Source organism: Coccinella septempunctata, chromosome 5, assembly GCF_907165205.1.
Source record: "Coccinella septempunctata chromosome 5, icCocSept1.1, whole genome shotgun sequence".
In the NCBI taxonomy this organism is placed as follows: Eukaryota; Metazoa; Arthropoda; class Insecta; order Coleoptera; family Coccinellidae; genus Coccinella; species Coccinella septempunctata.
Window position 1 is genome coordinate 19,693,903 of NC_058193.1, and position 25,112 is coordinate 19,719,014.

General features: G+C 34.4%; 2 protein-coding genes across 5 annotated transcripts in view; one reads left to right on the forward strand and one right to left on the reverse strand.

The window, feature by feature from the left end:
• Nucleotides 1-25,112, reverse strand: part of LOC123313099 (protein phosphatase 1 regulatory subunit 14B) — a 96,644-nt gene that overhangs the window by 54,332 nt on the left and 17,200 nt on the right. Inside the window, exon 1 of one of the 2 annotated variants that reach the window (XM_044897818.1) lies at nucleotides 6,897-7,092. The exons of the other annotated variant lie outside the window; for it this stretch is intronic. The gene's annotated coding sequence lies outside the window, so the exon portion shown is untranslated. Of the gene's footprint in view, nucleotides 1-6,896; nucleotides 7,093-25,112 lie in introns of those variants that run through there. 2 annotated transcript variants of the gene reach the window in all.
• LOC123313096 overlaps nucleotides 13,996-25,112 on the forward strand; it is a 79,890-nt gene continuing 68,773 nt past the window's right edge. For all 3 annotated transcript variants that reach the window (XM_044897811.1, XM_044897809.1, XM_044897810.1), the window contains exons 1-2: nucleotides 13,996-14,333; nucleotides 21,124-21,293. In XM_044897811.1, coding sequence (XP_044753746.1) covers nucleotides 14,001-14,333; nucleotides 21,124-21,293 — 503 coding nt within the window. In that variant the 5' untranslated portion in view covers nucleotides 13,996-14,000. The remainder of the gene's footprint in view (nucleotides 14,334-21,123; nucleotides 21,294-25,112) is intronic.

A 25,112-nucleotide genomic window follows, 5' to 3' on the forward strand; every position in this document is an offset into this window, starting at 1 on the left:
GAAAACTAATCGTAATTTTTTGCTGAAAATTTGCACGTTAGGGTTTTCCCGATTTTGAACGGTGAAGTTTCTCCAAAAAATATTTTCAGACCTCTGCAACTTCCGTCTATACCGAAAACAGCCTACTTCCTTTTTATTTCAGAAGTTATAAAGATTCTTATGAAAAAAAAACAGCAGGTTTTTTCAACAATCTTTTTTACTTTTTTTGCATTCAGCCATTATTCTGTAGCCTTATAACACTGCTGGTGTGACCGGAAATGTACTGTGTGTTTATGTCAGCATCATTTTTTGTACGAATCGAATTCATTAAAACTGAAGATTTTCAAGTTACAAGCTAAATTTTTTATTATTTCACGTATTCCACTATTCTCCGTACAAAAGCAGGGGGTTATCTAAATAAAACCTTTATCTTACATGGAAACTTTCAGAGTTATTTCAAGGAAACACTGGAAATGAGGGAAAATAACAACTATACTTGATGAGGAACCTATAGAAGGAACACTGAAATTCTATGTTCCGATAATTAATTTTGACATTTAAATTGAATGAAATAAGGTTTCTGGAGGAATGTCATATACACATTTGCATTGAATTCAATGGTGCAGAAATTATTTGAAATTAAAGCCACATACCCACATCACGGCCATTGCATTAAATGTTCAAATCTTGTAATTTAGGACATTTCTATAGGAAAATTTTCGCGAAATTCCGATCGTCCAGGCTGTACCTAAAATAAAAACTAAAAACTGAATTACCTAATTTCCCCAAGATGAGTTATTTCCACCTTCAGATGGGTCAAGGTAGTGGTTGAATAACTCATCCTTCTGAAAATCGGGTAATTCCGTTTTTGGTTTGATTATGGCTTTTCCTCCAGTTTCGGCCACAGCAATTCAAAGTATACTGAATGTTTTCAACAATTTCAACAGATGCATCCCAAGAACTAAAGCTTCAACAACATAACATTTAATAGGTAATTTCCGAGGTAATGTCTCTCCTAACGTGAATTTCCTAAATGCCCATAATTTTGTCAGAAGTAGTCATTTACACCCTGTATACATACACTATATGTCCAGAATACCCACTTTGTATCGAACACTAGTATCCATTTCATTATATGCAGCATAATGTACAGGTTTTTTAATTTAATCCATCACATAAACATTGCTAATGATATGCGAGTGAGTATGCGAGTACCACTAAAAGATAGGAAACTCCAGACCCCAACGAGCACTCGAATATTCATCAGTTCAAAACGCGTAGGTATTCTTATTCATGTGTCAATGTCCTCCCATAATGAGAATTCAGTAAATTTCCGCATTTTATAAATGAACTCTGGTTTGGCCCTGATAAATTTGTATACATCAAGTTTCCTGAGCAGAATCGATGAAAACAGAACATAAGGAACATAGAACTAATTTCAATCCACTTCAGAATTTGCCAATTCCGAAATAAAGGGCCAGTTTCAGGTTTATGGGAAGTACAAACGCTAGGAAATATATCGAAAATATTTGCAACGTGTCGAAAATATCTCAGAAATATTTGAGGAATATCGGAAGAAATATGTACCAGAAATAACGAAAATATTTCATAAAATATTATGGAGATCATTACTCTTTCAATATTCGATCCAAAAGGTTCGGAAATATTTGTGAAATATCGAGAATTTTTTGAAATATTTCAGTAATTATTCATTTAGAATCCAATCCAAAAATTTTGTCATGTCGAGATTATTTCAGAATTACAGGATATATTTGAGATATCGGAACTATTTTTATAAAATATGCAATATATAAATTATAATTGTTTCAAAATCTAACCTGCAAACTTCTCAGAAATATTGAGAAATATTTTTGTCTTGTCTGGAAGATTCATAATCATGGAGAAAATTTTATTCATCTGTCAAATTTGACATTTCAACAATGTTCCGACTATTTTTTGATTGTTGTTTTAGCCAATGAGAATACAATTAGGCAAATTACCGATAATTTGTACTAGTGCAAAATTATCAGGTCCTTTAAAATAAATGCAGAAGTAATTATAAAATAAACGTTTATTATTTATTAAAGTAACATAAAAACTGTTGAACCAAGTTATTGAAATTTTTACAATTAAAAACGCAATTATTGAAATTTATGACTCAACCAGTCGAAGTTTGTTGTTGGTCAGAAACAACGCTACTTGAAGAAAAAATTGAAACTGGCAAACTACAAACCACCAGAAACATACTTTTCTGCATTGCCTATATTTATAATCGATGTCTAAAGAAAGAACTTCTTGGTATCCTCATTAATATTGATGTTCACTTGGAAATAACAGTGAATCATTCAAGCCGAGATTCAAGCAAACATGATCTTATTCCCCGAATCTCTAGATCGATAAGTTCATTTTTTTTTAAATAGTATGTTCGTAAAGCCAATGAAAGTTACTTCCTTGTGAGTCTATTTCTGAATCTCTCTTCAGGTCGTTAACACGTCTTCAGATTCTTTTTGTTTTCATCAGTGGAGTCCTGTATTCGACGACTGTCTGTTATTTCAACTCTTTCTCGTATTTCGGGTATCGATATTCGAAGCAGGATGACATAGTAGCATTTTAACATACTTGACTCTCGTCCAAAAATTTCTCACATTACGTGCGAAGTCTAGACGCATTTTATGTGATATTTTCAGGAATGAATGTCCGGGATTCATGAAAGATAATAAATATGATTACGTTTCAATAACGAAGCAAAACTTCGTTTCAAATTCGAAGAATTTTGAACGATTACAAACTTTTCCTTGCAGGGAAGTACTAAACTGCAGTAAATTTCCATGTTGCCAATCACAGCTGGGGTTTATATACGCTTACAATCCTTTATCTAAAAAACAAAACTATTGTGATAAGTGAAATCAATTTGTATTCTCCATTTTTTCTACTCATTGTAGATTTGTGAAATATTTTTCTCGTCTTTAGTTCATTCGACTTTCAATTTCTTCTGAAATAATACTTTACATTCTATAGGTATAGGTGAATAAATCCAGAAATTTGAAGTCGAACTTTTTTCAAATCAATTCCATTTTTGGGTGGATGTAATGAAAAATTCTGAGTTTACCTACTTTAATCTATGGTTTATGCTCGGGTTTATGTCAGTTGAACTCGAGTAGAACCGAATATTAAACTATTTTATTGCGACAGAGCGAGGGACAGAGTAAAAATCATAGGGAAAATTGTGAAGAACTGAAATTCGTTTTCGGAATGAGTGTTTCCACGAAAATAGGGTGTCAACGGAATTTTTTTTATTTCATCTTATCCTCGCAAACCGAACAAACACTGAGGCAAACACAAACTCTGAAGCACACAATTTCAAACCATAAGTGGAGCTAGTAGTTAACGTTCGTTAACGTTATTCCTCAAGTTGTTGCGATCTTCATTTTTCTATATAATTGGTAACTATTTCTTGAGAAAGTCTTATAACCTCGCATATAACCTTTCGGATAATAATTTTCCTGTTCTTTATTAATATTCTTATCACGAATTCGAAACTATGAAGACGATTCCGTCTTCCATTTATCACGTATCAGCATTCAGAGTTTTCGTTAGATTCGTTTTAAGTTCGGTTTTAGGAGAATTTCAGCAGCACCTACATGTAGTTTTTAGACGATATACAGGGTGTTTTCAAAGGTGAAGGTAGGACCGGTCAAAACACAGCGTTTTACCAAAAATTGACTATTATACAAAACTTTCTGGATGACAAATTGAAAAAAAAATTTAAAATTATTACTGAAATAAATCCTAATATGACCCTAGATCATATGTTATCTGAATTATCGCAAAGCGATGGAAAAACTCATTTCGTGATGACTGACTCAACCGTATGGTTTCGTTTAGGATATTCGTTCGATTTTTACATGGGAATGGAAATGATGAGATTGCCGAATTTTTTTCATTATTCATTAACTTGATTGATTTTATGAAATGGTTCATTTCTACACCAACAGACAGAAAAATTTTTAGGACCAAGTGTGAAAAATAGAATATCCGTTCAAAATGTCACCATTAAACTCGTCTAAATTATGCACAAATTTTTTGACACTGGTCATCGCTCAAGCTTCTTTTGTTCGAAAATCGAATCCTCCAAGAATCGTCGTAAAAATGGGATGAAACAAGGTAGCAATAATAGCACTTTGTCAACTAAAGCACTTTCGATAATTCAGTAGTACCTATTTTTACCCCAAATCGCACAATACAACAAATTTTTTAAGTGACCTGATGCAACTAATCAGAGTGATGGCCATATTTTTATGGTTTTTTTTTTCGTTTTTCCGATGCCGGAGTGGTGAAATGACTTATTTTGATAACTTCTACCTACTGTCAAAAATGCCCCACCTTTGAAAACACACTGTATAATCGGAACCGCGCCGACCATGTTGGAAACAGCGGACGATTGCAATGAATTTTCGGTTTCAACTGATCCCTAACATTATTAAAAATTTCAATAATCTTAAATTTGTAAGTTATATCGAAACCACTACATACTTTTAAGGTGCCTACAGATTAGGTACTACATACTTTTAAGGTGCCTACAGATTAGGTACTCTGACGTGACGCGGGACCAAGTCATAATGCGCATGATTCAAAAATATAACCTACGATTTTGCGCAGGACCCTTCAATTTGTTCTGCCGTGATGGGAATGTACGGCCCAAGTCACGTCAGAGTAATCTGTAGGCGCCTTTACTCGAAGCCCTTTACTATAGAAGAAAGCAAGTTCTGGATTTGACGAGATTCAGTTGATAAAACAAGTGTTTATGCTATTTATTCTCATTATTGTACTATATCGTTAATAACTCTCTGAATTTTGATAGCTCGGTTGATATGTTTCCTGAGCAGCTCAAGCTATCTGATAGTTCCCATATGCGGGACTGAAGATGCGGAGGACTGGAAAACCCGGGCAAAACTATAAGCCTGTTCGAGAATTTCCCCAAAATATTTGAACCAGCAATGGTGACTAAACTTCAATAGTCTATTTCATCCTTCACAAATGGATACTTAGAAGATCGGTCAACCCAAACTGCTATATTCCAATTCGCCAATAACATTTTTGAAGTTTTTAGAAGAAGGAAAGCTAGTAAGTGATCTTTGAGGCATTTGATTTCCTGAAACAAGATTATCCAATTGAAAATCTGGAAAATATGGAATTGTAGGAAACGCGATGAAGTGGCTCTCGTGGCTTGTTTCCTATTTATATGATTTTTGGCAGTGTATGAGAATAACCGTAGCTGGCCAAACATCTTTCTCAACTTGGCTCATGAGCGAGTTCGAATTAAGTATCACAGGGTAGCATCCTTGGACTGTTATTGTTTTTGGTAATGATTAATGCTCGGATTAATGATATGTGTGAAGTAGCAGATTCCACCGAAGATACCGAGGAAGATACAGAGTAGATTATCCTATTTTTTAAAAGGGAACATGATATGAATGAACTGCAGCTAAAATGCGAGGTTGTATAAAAAATTTAGGAATGACTATCACGTATTTTCATTTTGGATAGGAATAAGAAGGATGTAGTGGTTTTTTGCTTCATCAGATTGAAACAGGACAAGCGAATGATGAATTTGGGTGAGTACAAAGTTGAAATATCGTCTTTTACCAGATTTCTGGGAGTTGATATATATAACATCTCCATAGATGAGTTTCCACCGAGGTTTCTACGGTAGATATAGAGGAGCTATTGAATCATTTGAACACACTATGTTATGCTATGAGAATAATGAATAAGTACATACATTGTCAATGATACGAAGAGAACAATATGCTAGGCCAAATATGAATTTTCCGCGGAATTTTTGATCAGATAAGGAATAATCTCGGGAATAATTTTTTGGGGAGTTGAGCGAGCCGATGGCGGATATATCTTTTTTCGTGGGGGGAGGGGTTAATTACCCCATTACGTCCTTTAATTGAGTAGTGAAATTCCCGCTTATGATTTTCGAGATGATTTCATACACATAAGACTTAAGTCCAGTTGCAGAAAGTCCGTTCTTAAAGATCTATTACTATTTTAATCCTCCATTATTTCCTTGAAGAATCGCTTCTTTAAATTTAAATTTAAAGGAGCATTAAAATGTTAATGGACGTTCCTGTCACTGACCATAGTTGCCATAGTAAGAAATCAAGCAAAAATTAAATAACAACTGAAACTGATAATCAAGCTTGGGGATGCATTCTGAATAGTGTTTGATTTCCGTCACTGCAGCAAATTTTGACGAAGACCCTGCAGTTTGAAATTAATAATAGGTACGAAGTTGGAAGATTTCACAGCGCAGAATAATCACATCTGTTTGAAAACTTCATGTCAGACCGAGTGTCAGACTCAGACTTCAATCAAATCAACGTCTATCATTCCGGTGCTCATTGATGTGAATATACAGGATGTCCCAATCACAACATTTAACTCTTCATAAAACACAAATTACGACGCTTCGAATTCGAAAATTTTTCGGAATGAGCAAAGCTTAAAGCTCGAGGTAAAACTGATATGAATTTATTTTAATCTTGATGGCATTGATTTAGATTGTTTTTGATGGTCTTAAAAATATATGATTGTTTATACCTACATACTATTTGTATGGTAGCTATATTCTATTTTCATTATGGGGGTGGTTAGGTTAAGGCTATGATTGAGTCAGGGTGTTCCTTCAAATTTTCTATATGTATATCAAAAAAAATAAATTCTTATATTCTATATATTTGAGGAATAAATCTCCCAAGTTGAACGGTCAATTTCCTGTTTCTCCTAAAACAATTGAAATCATTCCGGAACAAAAGCCATTAAAATTTATTAGCTGCATATTTATTAAAGCTCACATTTCGTAATTCATGAAAATACATCGAAATGGATTATGAAAAATGCTCTTGTACCTATTATCGCAGGAATCCTATCGGAGACAGACGATCCGTTGGAAACAAAAGGCACTTTCACTGATAACACACTCTGTTCTGACCCTGCATACGAGGGCTCGATTAAATTCAAATACGGTGCGCAAACCGGGAGGAACAACACAGCTATCCTTTCGTGCGTTGTTTCACGGACTACAGAACAGAACACGGGTGGATCTTTCTCTGTGCTCAGTGTGCGATACCGGGTTCGGTAACTGTCGGTGAGAAACGAGAAGAGCCGACTGTGGAATCGTTGAATCGTGTTAACGATGTAGACATGCTGATTTTATCTGAGGAAGGTGGAATTCCGCTTTCATTTCTTTTGTTCTTCCTCCTCCACCAGCGATAATCATTCATAACGTATAAAGCAGACTTCCTAAACCATTCATTAATAAAGCCCAAAGCAGTTTTTCAACATCCCCGCATCTCATTCCTGCAAAATAGAATTTTTTCAAAATTTAGAGAAAAATTCAATAGATAAGGCTGGAAAGCAATTCAATACCAGAATTGGTAATAAGGGAGGGGGTACCTGGGAAACCGAAAGTAACGCATTCCTGCTCTTCCATTTTATGGATTTTCTCCGGGAACACTCCTCAGGGAATCACTACAGAGTTCATGACCCCGCACTCCCTCAGCTCAGGTTTTTTACTGCAGTCGCTGAGCGTGTGCAGACAGCTTCACTTGCTTATTTTCCTAATCATCGACTGAATTGAGATGCCGTTTACATGAATGAAAGAGCCGAATGTTTCACTGAGAGTGAATGAATAAACAGTTCGTCCTTTGTGGATGATCTGTCGGCACCATATGTTGGTGATTCTCGCTTTTTGTGATCTATGACAAACTCGCACTTGAAAGGGTGAATTCAATCAGCATATGGGCGGTATACCGATTTAGGAAAAGAAGCGAATTTATCATAGTCTAAATAATTATTCATCATTTTCCACACTCTATACCTACAAGAATTTACATCATACAAATGACTACATGAGTCTAACATCGCAGTGAGCTGCAATTTTTAAATTTTATGATATTTAGTTCAGAAGGCATTAAAATTTTGCATCTTAGAATAATTCAAACCCAACTAAGAGGATACTCTGTAGCAGGAAGAAACTTTATTAATTGTTATTTCTTTAATTGTTAACTTTACGAATTGACCTATTGAAGCCAGGTCATATGACTATCGTGTACAATTCGATTTTTGTGACATTCTAGAACAGTTTATCCCTAGGACTCTAAGACCAAAAAAAACCAGGACAATGGACAGTTTTATCTATGAAACCGAGCATGAGGGAAATTACTGAGCCAAGCACTGAAAAATTTACTTGCTTAGAGCACTACAGAGTGAGTCTTTGACTCTTACAAATATTTCAACAGAATTAGATTCTTGAGGTCAAAAGAAACACTTTTTTCCCATACCATTTTTTCCGATTCGGCCCTGATAAAAATAAATAGCCATTTGAAATTTTCATAATGAGCTATGCCATCCCTGGAAAAACAAAGTTTCCTTCAGAATAACAAGATAAATCTATGACACTACACATCTGTGGATCTTTTTAACAGAGTTGCATTCAGCCAACGTTTCTAATTTTCTGAATATCACAGATATTTTTTATTTTTGAACATCAAATTACTCGAAAACGGCGCATTATACGAGAAAATATGAATAATACTTTTATTGTACAAAACATTTAAATATTCATTAGTGGGAGCGTCCACCAAAGTAGCCTAGCACTGACATGGCACATACATGACAAAGGCGATGCATTATTTTCACATATGAACTGAAAACGACATATTTCACGCAATTGACACTTCACTCATATGTGCGATATCTCAAAATTTTGCATCACCTTTGTCATGTAGGTATATGCCATGTCATTGCTACGCTACTTTGGAGGGCGCTCCCCCTAAGATAGCGTCCATCTTAGTTTCAAGAGTTGGGTTCTTTGAATTTTTGGTATTTTTATGGTACGTAATAGCCATAATAGAAAAACTGGAAGTCTTGGTGATATCTTGTGCGAAAAATATTCATCGAATATTCCGAAATTCATTTCATTCGATGAAACCGTTGGTGAGATTTTCACATGGTTTTTCAACAGCCTGTATCTTTCAAACCGAACAGATTCGGAAGAAGTAGTAAGAGAAAAAAGTGTTTCTTCTGACCTCAAGAATCTACTGTTACAATATTTGTACGAGTCAAAGACTCACCCTGTATAAGCACCTACAAGAAGTGCTCTCTTTCTAGCTGCGAGCAGTACCTATAATGCTCTGCTCTTATAAAACAAAATAATTCGAAATATTTTGGACGAATAAGTTGTACAGGGTATCCCAAATTGCTTGATTTTGGCTGTTTCTGGTACTTCTAGACTAGATAGGTAAAAACTTTGAATGGAGTCCCGGACTCGATTTTCGTGAAAGTTCATAACTGAAAACCGTTTCACTATATCTTCATTTGTCTTGAAGATTCGACCAAATTTTAATATTTTGTCGATTTCGAAAAGATGCCGTAACTTATTTATTCTCGAATATATCTGAAAACGGTGAAAACTTTCTACAGGCGCTTTTTTATTGGAAATACGACACCATATTTAACTTTTTTTCATCTCTTGTACTAAGAATGAAAAAACAAACAACTTCGTTATTTTAAATATGAATGCACTATTTTTTTGGACTCATCTACAAGAACCAGAAACAGTCTATGCCAATTACTTTTCCAAACAATAGTAAAAAGTCAATTGAAGGAAATTTAAAGAAAAAGTGAAAAGTGCAATTTTATTTCAATCTGAAAAGGAATCACAAAGAAGTTGAATGACGATAAAAACACCATGATAGCAGAGATATTCATAATTCCTCATGGAAAAACGGTTCCTTATGTGTCAGAGAATATAGGTCTACCTGTAGAAAAATGTATACAGTTGATAAGAAAAGTAAACGAAAGCATTGACGTGTACCCAAGAGCTCTAGCCTATCGAGCTTGTACATACAAATTCATAACCACAGCGGATACCCGCTCAACTCTGTTTGGCTAATAGAAATATATATTTCCCAATACCTACATATTTCCAAAAATAGGGATCCAAATAATTTGCAAACACACTGTTGAATGAGGTTTTGAAGTGTTCGTATTAGTACTTAAGAACTAGCTACTAAGTTTAAATGTACATAGTTTGATCGGTATTTTTTAAATACTGATAAAAGGATTCGGGAATGCTCATGGCATAACTCCGAACCCATCGAGCAGATTTTGGACACTCAACCGTTGTATTCGGATCCTTAACCTTACCTAAAATTTTCAGGTACCTACTCATCTCTTTTCCTTCAGAAGTTCCAGAGTTCACGAACAAAATTGATTTCAATCACGAATTCTTCAACAATATTCGTACTCATTTGACGATCTGTGGTATCAAAACATGATCGAAAAGTGTCAAAAGGTCATTGGCATAAGCGTATTTTGACTAGATTTCGGAACTATTTCGGAAAGATTTCCTGGCATGCGGTATCACTAGGTACTCACTACAAATTTCAATAAAATGCTCTAATTACCTAAATGAAAGAAAAATCTTGGTTGTACGTCAGGAAATTCAGTATAAATTATAAGTAAATGAAAGCAATTGTATAGGACTCGGTCAAAGTACCGGAAGAGAAGTAGGGAGTCGTTTTGAAGGGTGAATAATGATGTTAACTATTTCCGGCTTAACTACCTCGTATCGGAAAAATTTGAATGTAAGAGTTGTGGATAATTTCACTATCTACAACTTCCATTGTCACGGATTTCCCACTTAACCTAAAAAGACGAAAAAAAAAAATTTTTTTTTTGCTTCTTCTTCTGTGAAGAAAAAAAAAATTGATTTGGATGAAAATCATTTAAAATAAATCATGTTTAAATCAATCGGTAATATTTTTGGAGCGAAATATGTCCTATATTTTACTAGTTGCAATTGAAAAAGAAGCCGAATTTACAAACCAAAAATCTAGTATGTGAAATTTCGATTTCACTATTTTTTTTTGGAACCATAACACGGTATGATAAAAGGAAAATTGTTTGTCCGAGGAAGTATTGTTTGAGACGAGAAAAACCGAAAAATGATTCATCAATTCATGGTTCGAATTTTTTCGTTATGGCATATCATATTTCGTTTTTATTTCTGTGGTTTCGATAATACTCATCATCTGTCATAATATCGAATTTGAATTACCGTTCAAGAATAGTAAAATTAAACAATTCAGAAACATAAATATAATTTCACCATATAATTTCAATAACACAGTACAAGGACCCGAACTTTCGATAAATGACATTTTACTCCCGCTACTGATCTTCTATTGATATGTAGTTATTATATAGATATCGCACGAAAAATGTAATTCATCCGCCAAAGCCAAACCATCGGAAAACGCGCGAAAATTATTTTCACGTTTCTCAGAGAAAAAAAAAACTGATTCAGGATTTGCAGCGATACCTCATCCATTTCAACCATTTTGGACCAAATATAATTGTATTGAAATGGACAGTAAAAGCAACAGACCAAAACTCAGAAGTTGAAACTCTCTATTCTCTTTTTATGTATTGTGTCTAGTATTCTTCTTGATTATTTTTTAAATAAGTGATAATTTGCACGTTGTGACAACATCAACTAATTGAATTGTTTTCCTGTGTTGAGTGAAGGGAATCGGAAAAGGACGTAACAACCGCATCTGAAAAGTCACGTGGTGGGATTCCCCCTAAGCATTCTGTGTAAGTAAACAAAATTTGGTATCATCAATTCTGGTTGTCTGTCATAAAGGTGACACTCTCGGATCGGAAGGCTTGATCCTCATCTCTAAAATGTAAATTGGAATTATTCTAATCATAAATATTTACTACTAAGCGACGGTCATGCAATTATGGCCATGTTGGCAGCCTTAACGAATTATCAAAATATCAAATTTTTCTTTGGATGATCGACTATACATATTTGATGTATACCAACATGTAGTATAAACTTTTTCCATATTTTCAGCAATAATCTGAAAGGAAATGGATGAAAACATTTTTAAAAATTTGGTCTTGGGTGCCATCATAAGCGCATATGTGTCCTATGATGGCATATAACTGAAAATAAAATAACATTGATTATTAAATTGTTCTTCCACCAGTTTGGCTTCCACCTGACTCGTGAAAGTAGGCCTTTATTCACCTAGATGGTCTTTTATAGGTTCTTTATTTAGCGCAAACCTTCTTCTCAAAGTTTTCGATGGCACGCTAAAAGTTTTAGCTGCCAGATTTCAACACATCACTTTTTGTTTCACAGCATTTATAGCACTGAATCCATATCTTCCTCTTTCCAAATTTGTCTCTTACTTCTTGTTGCCATAGCTGTTATTTCAAAAACCAAGAATATGATGGCACCCTATGCTAACTTAGGAACATTTTGACTATGCCATCAGGCATAAATGTCTTTCAATAAACCGAATAAGGTACTTGCACTACGACATGACCTCAAAGTTTTACACGTACAGCATTGTTACAGGGTTTTCAGAGGGAAGTATATGGCAGGATGCCATCATAGGCACACTTCCCCTGCCCGCATTTGGAAGGTAAGGATCAACCCTTTCAATGCGAGAAGTTTGACACGACTGCGGTTACAATTTTCTTGTGATCATTTGATAATCATCCATGACGTTTGGGCAGCCTCGTTATCACAATTTTGGTCTTCGTAAGACCACCATAGAGCTAGAAGTCAAAGAGGCATTCAATGAAAAAATTGTGTTCTGTTTCATATTCGGCCTAAGGTTAAAAATAGTAAAAAAAAATGCAAACAACGTCGCGTGGAATTTAAAAAAAAAATGTGTTTGAGTTTCATAAACATTTTTTCTTTTCTCGGAAATTCTTAGAGAATCGTTAGAATTCAAAGAGTGAAATCCAATTTGGCAGAAAAACCATCGTCAAAATTATAGGTTTTCCTCCATTTTGGGTTTGGTTCTTGAATAATTAATCATACAGTACAATCGCGATAACGTGAACAGAATAAAACCAGGGTTGTTCACACCATAGAGGTTGTTCATGTTACCGGAGGTCACTGAAATACAAACTCTAAAACATATTGCTTTACAGATTTATTATCTAATAAAACTAAAATATATTCTTATCGAAGGTTTACAATGGTTGAAAAAATTGTGAGATCTTAGTTTGCACCCTTTTTGGCAGAAAAGCTATTGAGCCGTTCTAACGAGCGAGTGTTCACAGTATCGCGATTGTACTGTATTTGAATTGAGAATAAAAAAAACTAAAACTGTTATTTCGGAACTCACAAACAGCTCACCACACTCAATTGAATGTTACCATTAAGTATTAAACTTTGATACTCAATGATATTACTGAAAAATGAGCTTAAAGTCTTAACACCCTGTATCTCGATTATGCTCCGAAAGAGCTTGATCATGAGTCAAAAAATTTCCTGACGATATGATCTACATGAATATTTTTTTTTCAGTTTCTGGATAATATATACCTACATATAGAGCATCACCGTAAATTGGAAGCAACAACCCTCAGATCGGCTCAGATCTCTTAGGCTATATGAAAAGAAATCACGTCTCATTTATGAAGTCAAACTTGACTATACAGAGATTCAAGTTCTTTTGAATAATAATAATTGAATAAATCAGCTTGCAATCGATTCCAATGATAGGACAGACTGTTATGGATTTTCAAGCCTCTTTTGAACTTTTCGAAGAGGAATTGGTTTTTGTAGGAAAACTGGGGGCAGTATAAACAGTTTGCATGATATACCTACTGATTTCACCGAGTGCCTGTGTTGAGGTATTCAGCTAAAATCGTTAATGGATCACAGAAAGCCTCTACATGTGATCTCCATCTGATGATGTGATAATTTCAGATAATATTATGTCAAAGTATGCATATCATTGGTGCGACCTTCAGATTTGATGTACCTAAATAGGATAACAGGGAGATTTTATGGGTCTTCAATGACCTATCGTTTTCCACCGCACAACCCCGAATCGCCAAAGTTTTCCACGATAGGAAAATTCTAAGCGCAAACTCCGAAATATTGAATTTTATACTCGTGCTTTCCGAACGGTCTAATGTCTTCACATTGTCAAACGCAATCATACTATCAACAAATTCTAATAAAAACAAACATGATCAAAACGTTACTAGTGTTACTTGTATCCATAAGTTCTGCGTATTCGCAAAGTAATAGTGATTATACATTCAATAGAGTTAAAAGGACTGACATCGATCTCTCAACATGTATAGACAATTTTGATATTCATAAAGATAAGATCATTAGGACCCAAGATTCTCAAAAAATGGGTGCTAAATATCTCAACGCTATTGATCTGGGCTCTAGACAGGAATGTTTGAGGCTTTGTTGTGAAACGGAAAACTGTGATGTATTTGTTTACGAAGACAAGGTGAGAAAAATAGAAAAGAATAGTTGAGGAAAATTTCGAATGATCGAATAATTTCTACCAGCATTCCTACTAATTTTGAAACGAGCCCAAATATTTTTCACGTCCTGTCCAAGTGATGCATGGAATTTCCTTGTAGAAATTCAATTATTCTGATGAATTGTATACCTCACTTTAATACATAGTAATAAGCTTGATAGTGAAATATATAATATCCTGATTGTGAAAGGTATTGTTCTATCAAATTCATTTCACACAAAAGAATGAATTTTTTCTTCGATCATTCATAATTAACGCATGAATGTGAAAAGTTGTCATCCTTATATAAGAATTCAATTAAAGGTAGGTAACCAAATTGCAGGGTCTCACCAGAATCGAAAGGTTGTGTAATATTCGAATGTGTTTTATACAGTGTGTATCAAATTAGATGTCCAGTGAGGGGATCTCGGAAAACAGAAGAGCTAAAGCAAAACAGATTTCCGTTCTCTTTTTCAGATAACTAAAGAATAGTGGGAACCGTAGCCTCCTACGATCCTTCGTTTATAAGTTATTGGCAAAAATTGAGATTTTGACGAATTTGAAAAGTTCTCATAACTTTTATATCTTTGAAGTTACATATCTGAAAATTGAAACTCTCCCAGGCACTTTTCACGAAGAATTCACAGATAATATCAAAAACAAATTTTCTCTTTAAGGTTTTGAAGTGTGAGGCAAAATTCTATTTTTTTAAATGTAACCTTTTTTTGAATTTGTCATCTTTGACTTGGAAAAAATCGCAGATTCCGAAAATATATATATGCTACTGTTTTCTTCTGAACTCAAAAACGTGAATAATTGTGTTAGTCAAATTGCCATAGTTTCCTCAAGTCCCCTCTGATTTCATCGATAACAATAAAGCGAGCATAGAATATGATATGGAAAGGTGAGTATAGAGTTTGCTGCATAAATATCTCCAATAATTGTCAAACTGTAGTATTGGTTTAGCTCCTTATTCCATATTTCTTTACTGATTGAAAAATTTTGAAAAAAGGCCTATAATTATGTTGTGTTAGCTCGGTTGGAAAACGGTTAACAAAATTTCGGTTCTTTGAGTGAACAACCTCGAAAAAGTATATAAGAAGTCACACGAGGAAGAGTTACTGTTGAACCGAATTCATCTTTTCGTAAATCCGAATTGGAAATGAGTATTTAACGTTCGACTACATGCCAGTTCTTGAGAAAAAAAATTAAGTTTTCATAATCATTCAGCATTTTTCGTACCAGCTTATGAAATAATAATGAGCTGAACCAAGTCTACAATTTGGCAATTATTATTGGGAATATATGTATCTCTATATGCTTCGAATTCTATACTTGTTATTCTTTTTATGAATCTGTCTCATTGACCTAATAATTAACCTTTTCGGATGGAAACAGTAGGCGAAAAATAAAGGGACATAGAGACTGATATTCTTGATTAAACGTAAAAAAATGTTTTGCCCGATGAAGCTTCGTTTTCAAGTTTTTGGACATTAATTTTTCTGTATGCAACCAATTAAATTTCATAAATTACAGTAAGCCACGAAATTAATGAGTTTTCTGACGAAAAATATGCAGATATTATTTACGGTTTTTGTGATGGCAACGCATTAAAAGCTTGTCGGGAATACAACATGAGATTTCCTAATAGACGACAACTATCTGGCCGGGTGTTTTCTGACGCTTATCAGAGGCTGCGACAGTTTGAAATTGGCATTTCTCGTACTGGTGCTGAATAATAACTATGATGCTATGAGAGAAGAAAAGGTGATAGATTGTGTGCTCGATAATCCGGAAATTAGTATACTATAGACGCATTGCTGCCCGTCTTAATGTGTCCTAAAGTTTTGCTTGGAGAACCTTGAAAACCGAAAATGTACAAGAAGTACATAATTTGCACCCAGGAGATCACATTCACAGACTCGCTTCTTCAGCAGCATAAACAAAATAAAAATTTCTTAAGGGAGACGCTTTGGTCGGACGAAGCTACTTTTACTCGAGATGGCATAAATAACTCGCATAATGAACATGTATGGTCTATAGAAAATCCTCACGCTTTTGAAAGAAGGGGTTTTCAACGAAGATTCTCCTTCAATGTATGGGGCGGAGTTTTTAACGGAAAATTACTACCAATCCTCATTTGAATACCGATGCGTATGTGGTTTTTGGAAAAAAATCTCGATAATTTGCTAGAAGATTTTCCTGTGGATTTGGTATACCTACAATCGTACGATCAGCACGATGGAGCACCACCGCATGTTGGACGAAATGTTGTCGCCTGGTTAAACCAAAATTTCAATGGTAGATGGATTGGTCACCGTGGTCAGGTGTTATGGCCAGCGAGATCATCTGATTTGAATCTTTTGGATTATTTTATATGGGGATATTTGAAATAAAAAGTTTACACAGTGGAAATTAATGGAACGAATTATTAACGCAGTCAAATACACTCAGAATAGGAAAAACATGCAATGGTGGATTCAATTTTTCCTGTATTTCTATCAGCTTTTAAAGTTTAAAATTGATGACATGCAGAAATTTTTAACACAATATCCAAAAATTTTATTTTACTTTTTTTATCAAGAATAGAAGCCAGTATACGTTCCTCCACTTTTCGCCTCGAGTTCTGAATCACCCTGTATAAATTTTTTCCAATTCAGTGATGACAAATACAATAAAGGTTATATTCAAAAAAACGACACTCTACCTAATGATTCGAAATATAGAAGAGGAATTCTACGTAAAAAAGTGCCTGTAGAAGGTTCAAGAATCTCACCTCCCACTCAGAAGACAAAAGTTAGGGGAACTTTTGGAAATGTTTGCTAATAACTCAAAAACATTTGTTTTGCTCTAGCTCTTCTAGTTTCCCATATCTCCTCAATGGTAATCGAATTTGGGACACCTTGTACAGGGCACAAGTCAGAAATGAAATTAATACTTTTTCAACCAATATCTCAAAAGGGAAACGCTGAAACCGGTCAAATAGAAACATATACCACCTGTGGGATAGTTGGAAAGCTCACGCCCCGTTTTCTTTTTAATTTTGTGGTTATCAGAAAGAGTTTCTTGCGATTCATTCAGTAATTAAAAATCATCAATGATTTAACTCTGGAATCAGCATTAATCTAATCGTTAATCGGGCATTTGAGCAACTAAATACAAGTATGAGAGCTTCCATCTTACCTCAAATTTATACAATTGTATCTTCCAAAAGGCGTTTCCAGCTGCTGAAAAGTAGGTCAATAAAAACGCATCTGCCCAATGGAAGACGCAGAACCAATTTCAATTCAAATGATTCAAATTGATTATTATATTATATAACGTGCCATTAATAACTTAGGGCCAATTTCAACAAGGATATAAACCGATATTAGACGTAACTGGCGTTAAGGAAAGATAGTCACCGATTTATGTCGATCACGCATCTTAACGAAAGAGGAAGTAATAAGGACGGTTTCAGAGTTAAAAAACAAATGCTGAAAAGATATTAATCGCTTTTCAGTGAGATTACCCAAGGAGACGATTGATTGCCTGGTGAACCCACTCACGCATCTGATAAATACTTGTCTCGAGCACGGATATTTCCTGGATGAGTGGAAGTTAGCAAGGGTAATACCTGTGCATAAGAAGGGAGAAAAAACTCTCTACGAAAATTATAGGCTCACATCTATACTGCCAGCCTTTTTAAAAGTATTCGAGGCCCTTATCCAGACAAGCTCTCATTTTTTGAGAAAAGCATGTTGCTTTCATGTCGGCAACATGGCTTCATGAGAGGAAGATCCACAATAACGGCCCTGGTCCAATTAATGGAATTCATTATGGAGGCACTGGACAGCACTGATGAAGTGATGTTAACCTGCATGGATTTGAGTAAGGCATATTCGATTACGTGGATCACCAAAAACTCCTATCCAAGTTGGAATATGTTGGAGTCCGAGGACCAGCACTTGGACTGATAAAATCTTACCTGCAAGATCGTTGTCAAGTAGTGGGCCCTGATGAAAAGTTATCTTCCAAAAGTTGAGTTACCCGAGGAGTACCCCAGAGGTCGGTTCTTGGACCAATTTTATTTGCTCTCTACATTGATGACTAGGTGCATAATGTTGTGGCGGATGATGTCTCTTTCATCAAAAGAGATGGAAAAGTGGCAAAATCGAACAAATCCATATATGATGTTGTTGAGTGGTTCGGGAACAATATAATGAGTGTAAACGCTGATAAAACGAAGGAGATCGTAGTCATCACCAAACGATGTAACAAAGGGGGTTACCGATCAGCGGAAACCTAGGTTGGGAACAGCATGTGAATAAATTGTCTGTTCGCCATTAGAAATATAAAAAACTTTCTGGCAGAAAAAAGCCTTGAATGTGTACCATGCTCAATTCCATGACAGGATAACTATGGCATCATTCTTTGAGGACGTTCCTGCAAGAATTATATCCGGAAACAGAAATATGCTATCAGAAAAGTAGCAGAGGAAGGACGAATGACAATCTGTAGACCACTTTGAAAAAATATTGAATACTTACCGTCCCATACTGTTACATCATGGAGTGCCTCCTATATGTACAGGTTCCAAAACACTTGAGCGTTGACGGCCACAACACGCGATTCAAGGACAAATATGTACCTCCATTACATCGAATGAAGAAAACGCGAAACATGCACATATATAATAGTCTGAAACTCTATAACAAACTACCAGGTGGCATGACGTCACTACATTACAATGCCTTCATGAGGAAAATAAAAGGCTTTTTTAAAGAAAATGCATTTTACTCCATGGATGAGTTTCTATCCCATAAACTATAGTCGTTCCTAGCAAAAAAAAAATTTTTTTAGCGTTTGTCGATTATTGTGTCGCACTATACTCTTTGTAACGTGTTTACTGGTACTTAGGTATACTTTGACATCACCTGTATGTAATTGAGATGAATACATTTATGTTTAACTTCAGTTAAAATAGAGTGTCTCTGTGTTGTGTGGTCTCTCTACCCTCCTTACTTCACTTCATAGGCAAATCAGATGTCAATGTGAGAAACAGTTGCTTTGAATTTTAATCTGAGTTCAAGCTAAGCGTAGTTGATAACTTTTTGGTGAAATTGGCCCTTAAGAGTAATACCTATAAAATATTCGTTGGTGAAGCTTAAAGAACTGAGATTTTGTTGTACTCACGTAAAAAAATTACCAATTCAAAATGGCAATAAAATAAATTTTTGAAGAAAAGTAACGTTACCGTGCAATTATATATTTCAGAGCTTATTTTCATAATTGATAGAACAGGGTCATCATTACAGGTATAATCATTTCAATACTAGAACCCATTTGAATATCGAAGCAACCCTATATAAAAATGTACCTACATAATATTTATATGTTACGGCTAAAGATAGGTGTGAATATAAACTTAAGTTTAGCCGGCTAAACTCAGGTTTAGCTTCGGGTATTCGCTAATGTTAGTTTCTTCTATATTTAGCCGGCTAAACTTAAGTGTAACCACTGCCCATCGACTACAAATGTAGAAGCTAATAGAAGAGGAGAAAAGTATTGGCAAGTCATGAGGGGCGCAAATTTTCGGCAAATAAAAAAATGTGAAGAAATAGGAATATAATCAAAATATTAATGCAATGCATTTTTTGTATGAATTTCACATATTTTTAAAATGTAAAATTTTTCCGTAAATCCAATTATTGAATGGTAGGAAAAATGTAGGTAGTTTTGTTCACAGAAAAAAATTCTCTATGTCTAATATCTTATATTTCATTTCCTTGTGAGGTCATATTCTGGCTTTTCACAAGAGAATTGACAATCCACGTTCCTATTGTCCTGTGGAAAACTTTATATCTTACTTCTGCATGTGAATTGATTTTAAAAAACTTAGGCTCGATTTGAAGAGCATAAATCTCCTAAACAGATGAAAATAACTCATTAAATGTTAAATTGAAAACTCATGACCGTTATGCAACAAAACCTCAATACAATAGCATTCGATGCAATTTTGCATATTTCAATTGTAAAAATTGAAACAAAAATGTGGCCGCGTGCTTTCGTCTTTTCCCATCGGACCATTCAAAAGACATCACCCCTCCGCGTGTCCATCGAATACATTTTTAGCCTTTCCGTTTTGGGTAATGTGCACATTAGCCGGCTATAGATGAAATTCCCTGACGCAGATGAATACTTTATCGAACGTTAGCTGGTCTTCGAATATAAACCTAAGTTTAGCCGGCTAATCTTAAGTGTATGCTCACACCTATCTTTAGTCGTAACATACAGAATCTTAATAAAAATTAATATTGAATATGATACTTTTACAGAAATACCTACTACCCGCAAAGTTTACAACAACGATAGAGCCGTCATTATAATGCATTGGAGCATGGATGCTGCTCATCTAGAGTTTCTTTTAATTTTTTTTTATAAAAGTGGATTTTGAACGAAGATTTTTTGGCCTGTTAAATTATTCAAAATTTATATTTTTAATAACTCAATTTCCCCCTTGCCAAACTATCATCACTCTGTGATAGATTCTTGAATTTTGAGAAATTATCGAAATGAAGTATTGGTCAATAATTTTTCAGTAATACCATTTTTCTCAATGCCTAAAAGCACATCCAACAATGAAATGAGATTGATGAGAACTTTGAAATGATATGACAATCGGCACTCATCCCCTGCATGGCGAAATGAAGTGGATAGTGAAATCTCCATTTTAAGAATTTATTTCGATAAGCTTATATCATTGACTGCTTTTTTAATTACCATTTTTTTTCAGAATGCTGGTAGTTGTTACCTGTTTCATTGTGGACCACCCGAGGATTTCAAATGCAAATTTACTCATCATGTTAATTACTCTAGCGCAGTTCTAGCCATAAACAGACATATACCGGATCTGGAGAGTCAGATCAAGCTCACAAAGCATGAACAAGATTTAACTAAATTAAGGTTGGTGCACTATGAAACTTATTGGACGATTGTTTATTGGGTAGCTTATGGCAAAAACAACCATACTAAGTAGTGTGAATGTGGAAATACCAGGTAGGTATGGTATGGCAACGTTTTTCTTCCGGCTTACCAGCCATGTTTCACGAAATCTGATCTGATCGGAACGATCATTGTCGTGAGCTTCCATCGTCGTGAATCATAGCAAGTGGTTGAAAAGACTACATTTTTTTTTCCATAAGCTCCTCAATAGTTTCACAAGTTATATTGGATTTTATTTTATTATAGGAGACGAACAGGTACAAAACAAATAGTGTACCCATAGATAAAATGAGCTTAATTATAGAAATTATAAGTAGATAAATTCCATACAAGATTAGGCATTAAATTAATAATCGTGAGTACAGGGTTTTCTACTATAATTACCCCTCCTTCATATTTGTACCAACTGGAGATATATACATGCACATAACAAATGTTATGCATAAAAGGTATACGAAATCAACTACTTGTTCCAAAAAGATTTCCCATATGGAAAACGAAATGTACTGACTCGTACAAATATTTTAAGAGTAGATTTTTGAGGTCAAAAGAAACACTTTTTTCCTATACCATTTTTTTTCCGATTCGGCCCAGATGAAAACATTTAACCACTTTAAATTTTCATAATGAGCTGTGCCACCCCTGGAAAAACAAAAGTGTCTTCATAATAAGGAGATACATCTGTGATACTATACATCTGTGGATAATTTGGACAGAGTTGTATTCAGTCAAAGTACCCAATTTTTGAAATTTCACAAATACTTTTCAATTTTTGAACATCAAATTATTCGAAAACGGCGCATTATACGAGAAAATATGGAGAATACTGTTATTTTACAAAAAGCTCCAATATTCATGAGAAATCGTCCAACTGAGTTTCAAGAGTTGGGTGCTTTGAATTTTTGGTATTTTTTAGGTACGTAATTGTCATAATGAGAAAACTTTGAGACGTGGGTGATATCTTGTGTTCGAAAAAGATTCATGAAATAAATGAAAGACTATATTCCGGAACTCATTTCATTCGACGAAACCGTTTGACGGCATCTGAAGAATCAACACCATTGGAGAACTATCAATCCTCGGAAGATGTGAAAACATATTACAAATCCAGAGCATACGAACTATGGCAAACCCGCTGGTCACAAACAAATTCAAAACTACATGAATGTGAAAAAACAGTAAAAAAATCTCCAGTAACACCACTCAATCGTAAGGAGCAAATCAGTTTGAGGAGACTACGAATAGGTCACACAGCCATAACACACAAATACCACTTAGAAAACACTGAACTACCAATATGTACCACCTGTAACCACAACCTTACCGTGAAACACATCCTTATAGATTGCCCCAGATTCGAAGAAGAGAGAAGAGCAGCAGCAATGGGGGACAACCTAAACGATATTCTGAACGTAGATCCTATTAGTGCAAGGCGATTGTTTCATTATTTGAATGCAATTAACGTTGTAAATGATATTTGAAATTTTTTTTTTTTTAACCAGTCAATTTTTTAATATGTAGTAGGAGATGCAAATGACCTAGAAGTCGAAGCATCTCAAATGCTTAGCATTGTTTTTTTCTTTTCTCTGTAAATAAAAAAAAAAAAAAAACCGTTTGAGATTTTTTTTTGGTTTTTCATCAGCCTGTTAAACCAAAGAGTAACTGTTTAGTTAAACCAAGCCCATTCGAAAAAATGGCAACGGAAAAGTCTTTTGACCTCAAGAATCTACTGTTGAAATTTTTGTACGAGTCAAAGACTCACCCTGTATACTGAGTGGACAATAGATTGAATGCAACTTCATTTTTTCAAATGGAAAACCCTTTATACGTTATATTATATACGTTTTGTTACTATATTTCTATTTTTAGATCTCTTTCTCTCCTGTTCTCGAATATACAGGGTGCGGTTTTAACTGGAGGTAGTAAACTATCTCAAAAACTATGTACTTCAGAAAAAATTTGCCAAATAAAAATTGTATCAAGTGGGACAGAAAATTAACATTTTTTCTTCAACCTTGACCTTGACCTCAATATTATTTCAAGGTCCACTTAAGGTTTTTAAAGGCATAGATATATTCAGCCAGTGCAGATTCTTCTTGTCCAAAAAAAGTTGTTATTTTTGTTTGAAACGTTTTTTCATCGGATTTAAAATTATTGAACTAAAAATTCAGTGGGGAAAACTTTATAACAATTTCGATAACAATCATGTTGTTATTAAAAAAAAAAAATTTGTTCGATGGTGCTCTGATATAAGAATACTTTAAATACATTTTGAATTTGAAATCCGACGAAAGAAGTTTCAAATAAAAGTTACCACTTTTTTTATGAAGAATATGCACAAAAGATATTTCTATTTGAAAAAATTAAGTTGACCTTAAAATAACCTTGAAGTCAAGGTTAAAACAAATTTTTTTTTCCTCTTGATACCTTATAACTTTCATTCGAAACATCTGAGATAATTTACTTTCTCAAAGTAAATGCCGCATCCTGTATAATTTATGAGAATATTTGACGCCACTATTGGGGGATGTATGTACATCTATATCATATCATGAAAGAATATTGTTATTGAGATAAGTTTTATTGTGAATGTAAGTGCTTACTTGTCGAATGGTCATGAAAAAATAACATTTTTTTTCTTCCATGAAAAAAAAATCTACTTGACCACTAAACATGTTGGTGGTCCGACTAACCGACACTTAGGCGAGAAAATCTCCTATCCTATGAAAAACTCAGCTTTCAATGGAACGGAGGGTTTTCCAATTTTCCATAGTGATTTTAGTGGACTAGTGGAGGCACAACGACAATTTTTTCTGGGAGTCAATAAATATCTGGTTATTGCCTATAAAAGTCTACCTAATTGCTATTTATCGTGATCAGGTTATATCAGGATATATTTTGAAACCTCCAATTTTCGTTTTAGTTATTCTAGTAGAAAATACTGTAATAGACAACAATAACGAGGAATCGAGGATAGGCGAAAATTTTTTATAACGATACATCCGTGGATCCGGTCCATGCTTTTTTTGTTGGAATAGATCCAATGAACTTTCTCAACAAACTGGATATCAAATTTCACGAAAAATAATATGATTTAGAAATGATTGATCATACCATAAGGCATAAGTCTCGAACAAAAAATAGTGCAGTGTAATCCGATAATCGAAGAAAAACTTGAAATGAATTATTGAAGAGGAAGACAAAAAAGTCACAGTGTGGATTTATGCAGCCCCAAATAACAAATTTTGAGAAAATAGCTATTACAGATATTAGACTTATTGTAAACCAATTTCAGAATGGAACTGATGATCAATTTTGTATTAGGTAAATATATAATACAATATTTATTTCTTTTAATGCAAAAATTTTGATTTGATTTGATTTTGAATTATCAGGAAAGAGTTGATTGCTTTATTTCTTGATGACCGTATTTTATGCAGCCACGTAATTATTATTATCCCAAGAGGAGTTTATACCACGTGACTTTCTCGCCATCCGTATAAGGCGTAAAGGGGGGAAGACTACCAGAATGTGGGGTGTTGTCACAGATCTTGAGCGATGAGTAGAAGTTACGAATATTACAATAGTTTCCACTTTAGTCGAAAAGATGGAAGGACTTAACGAACGTCTTTTTTCAATTTCACTAGGATACGAATTGTAGCCAATAGCGAAATTTTTCGAGAAATTTTTTCATGTCGAAATTCCTAGAAGAGAAGATTTCACCTCGGAAAGTTATTTACATGAATGAATATTTGTTCCTCAATGAAAAAAAAAATTATT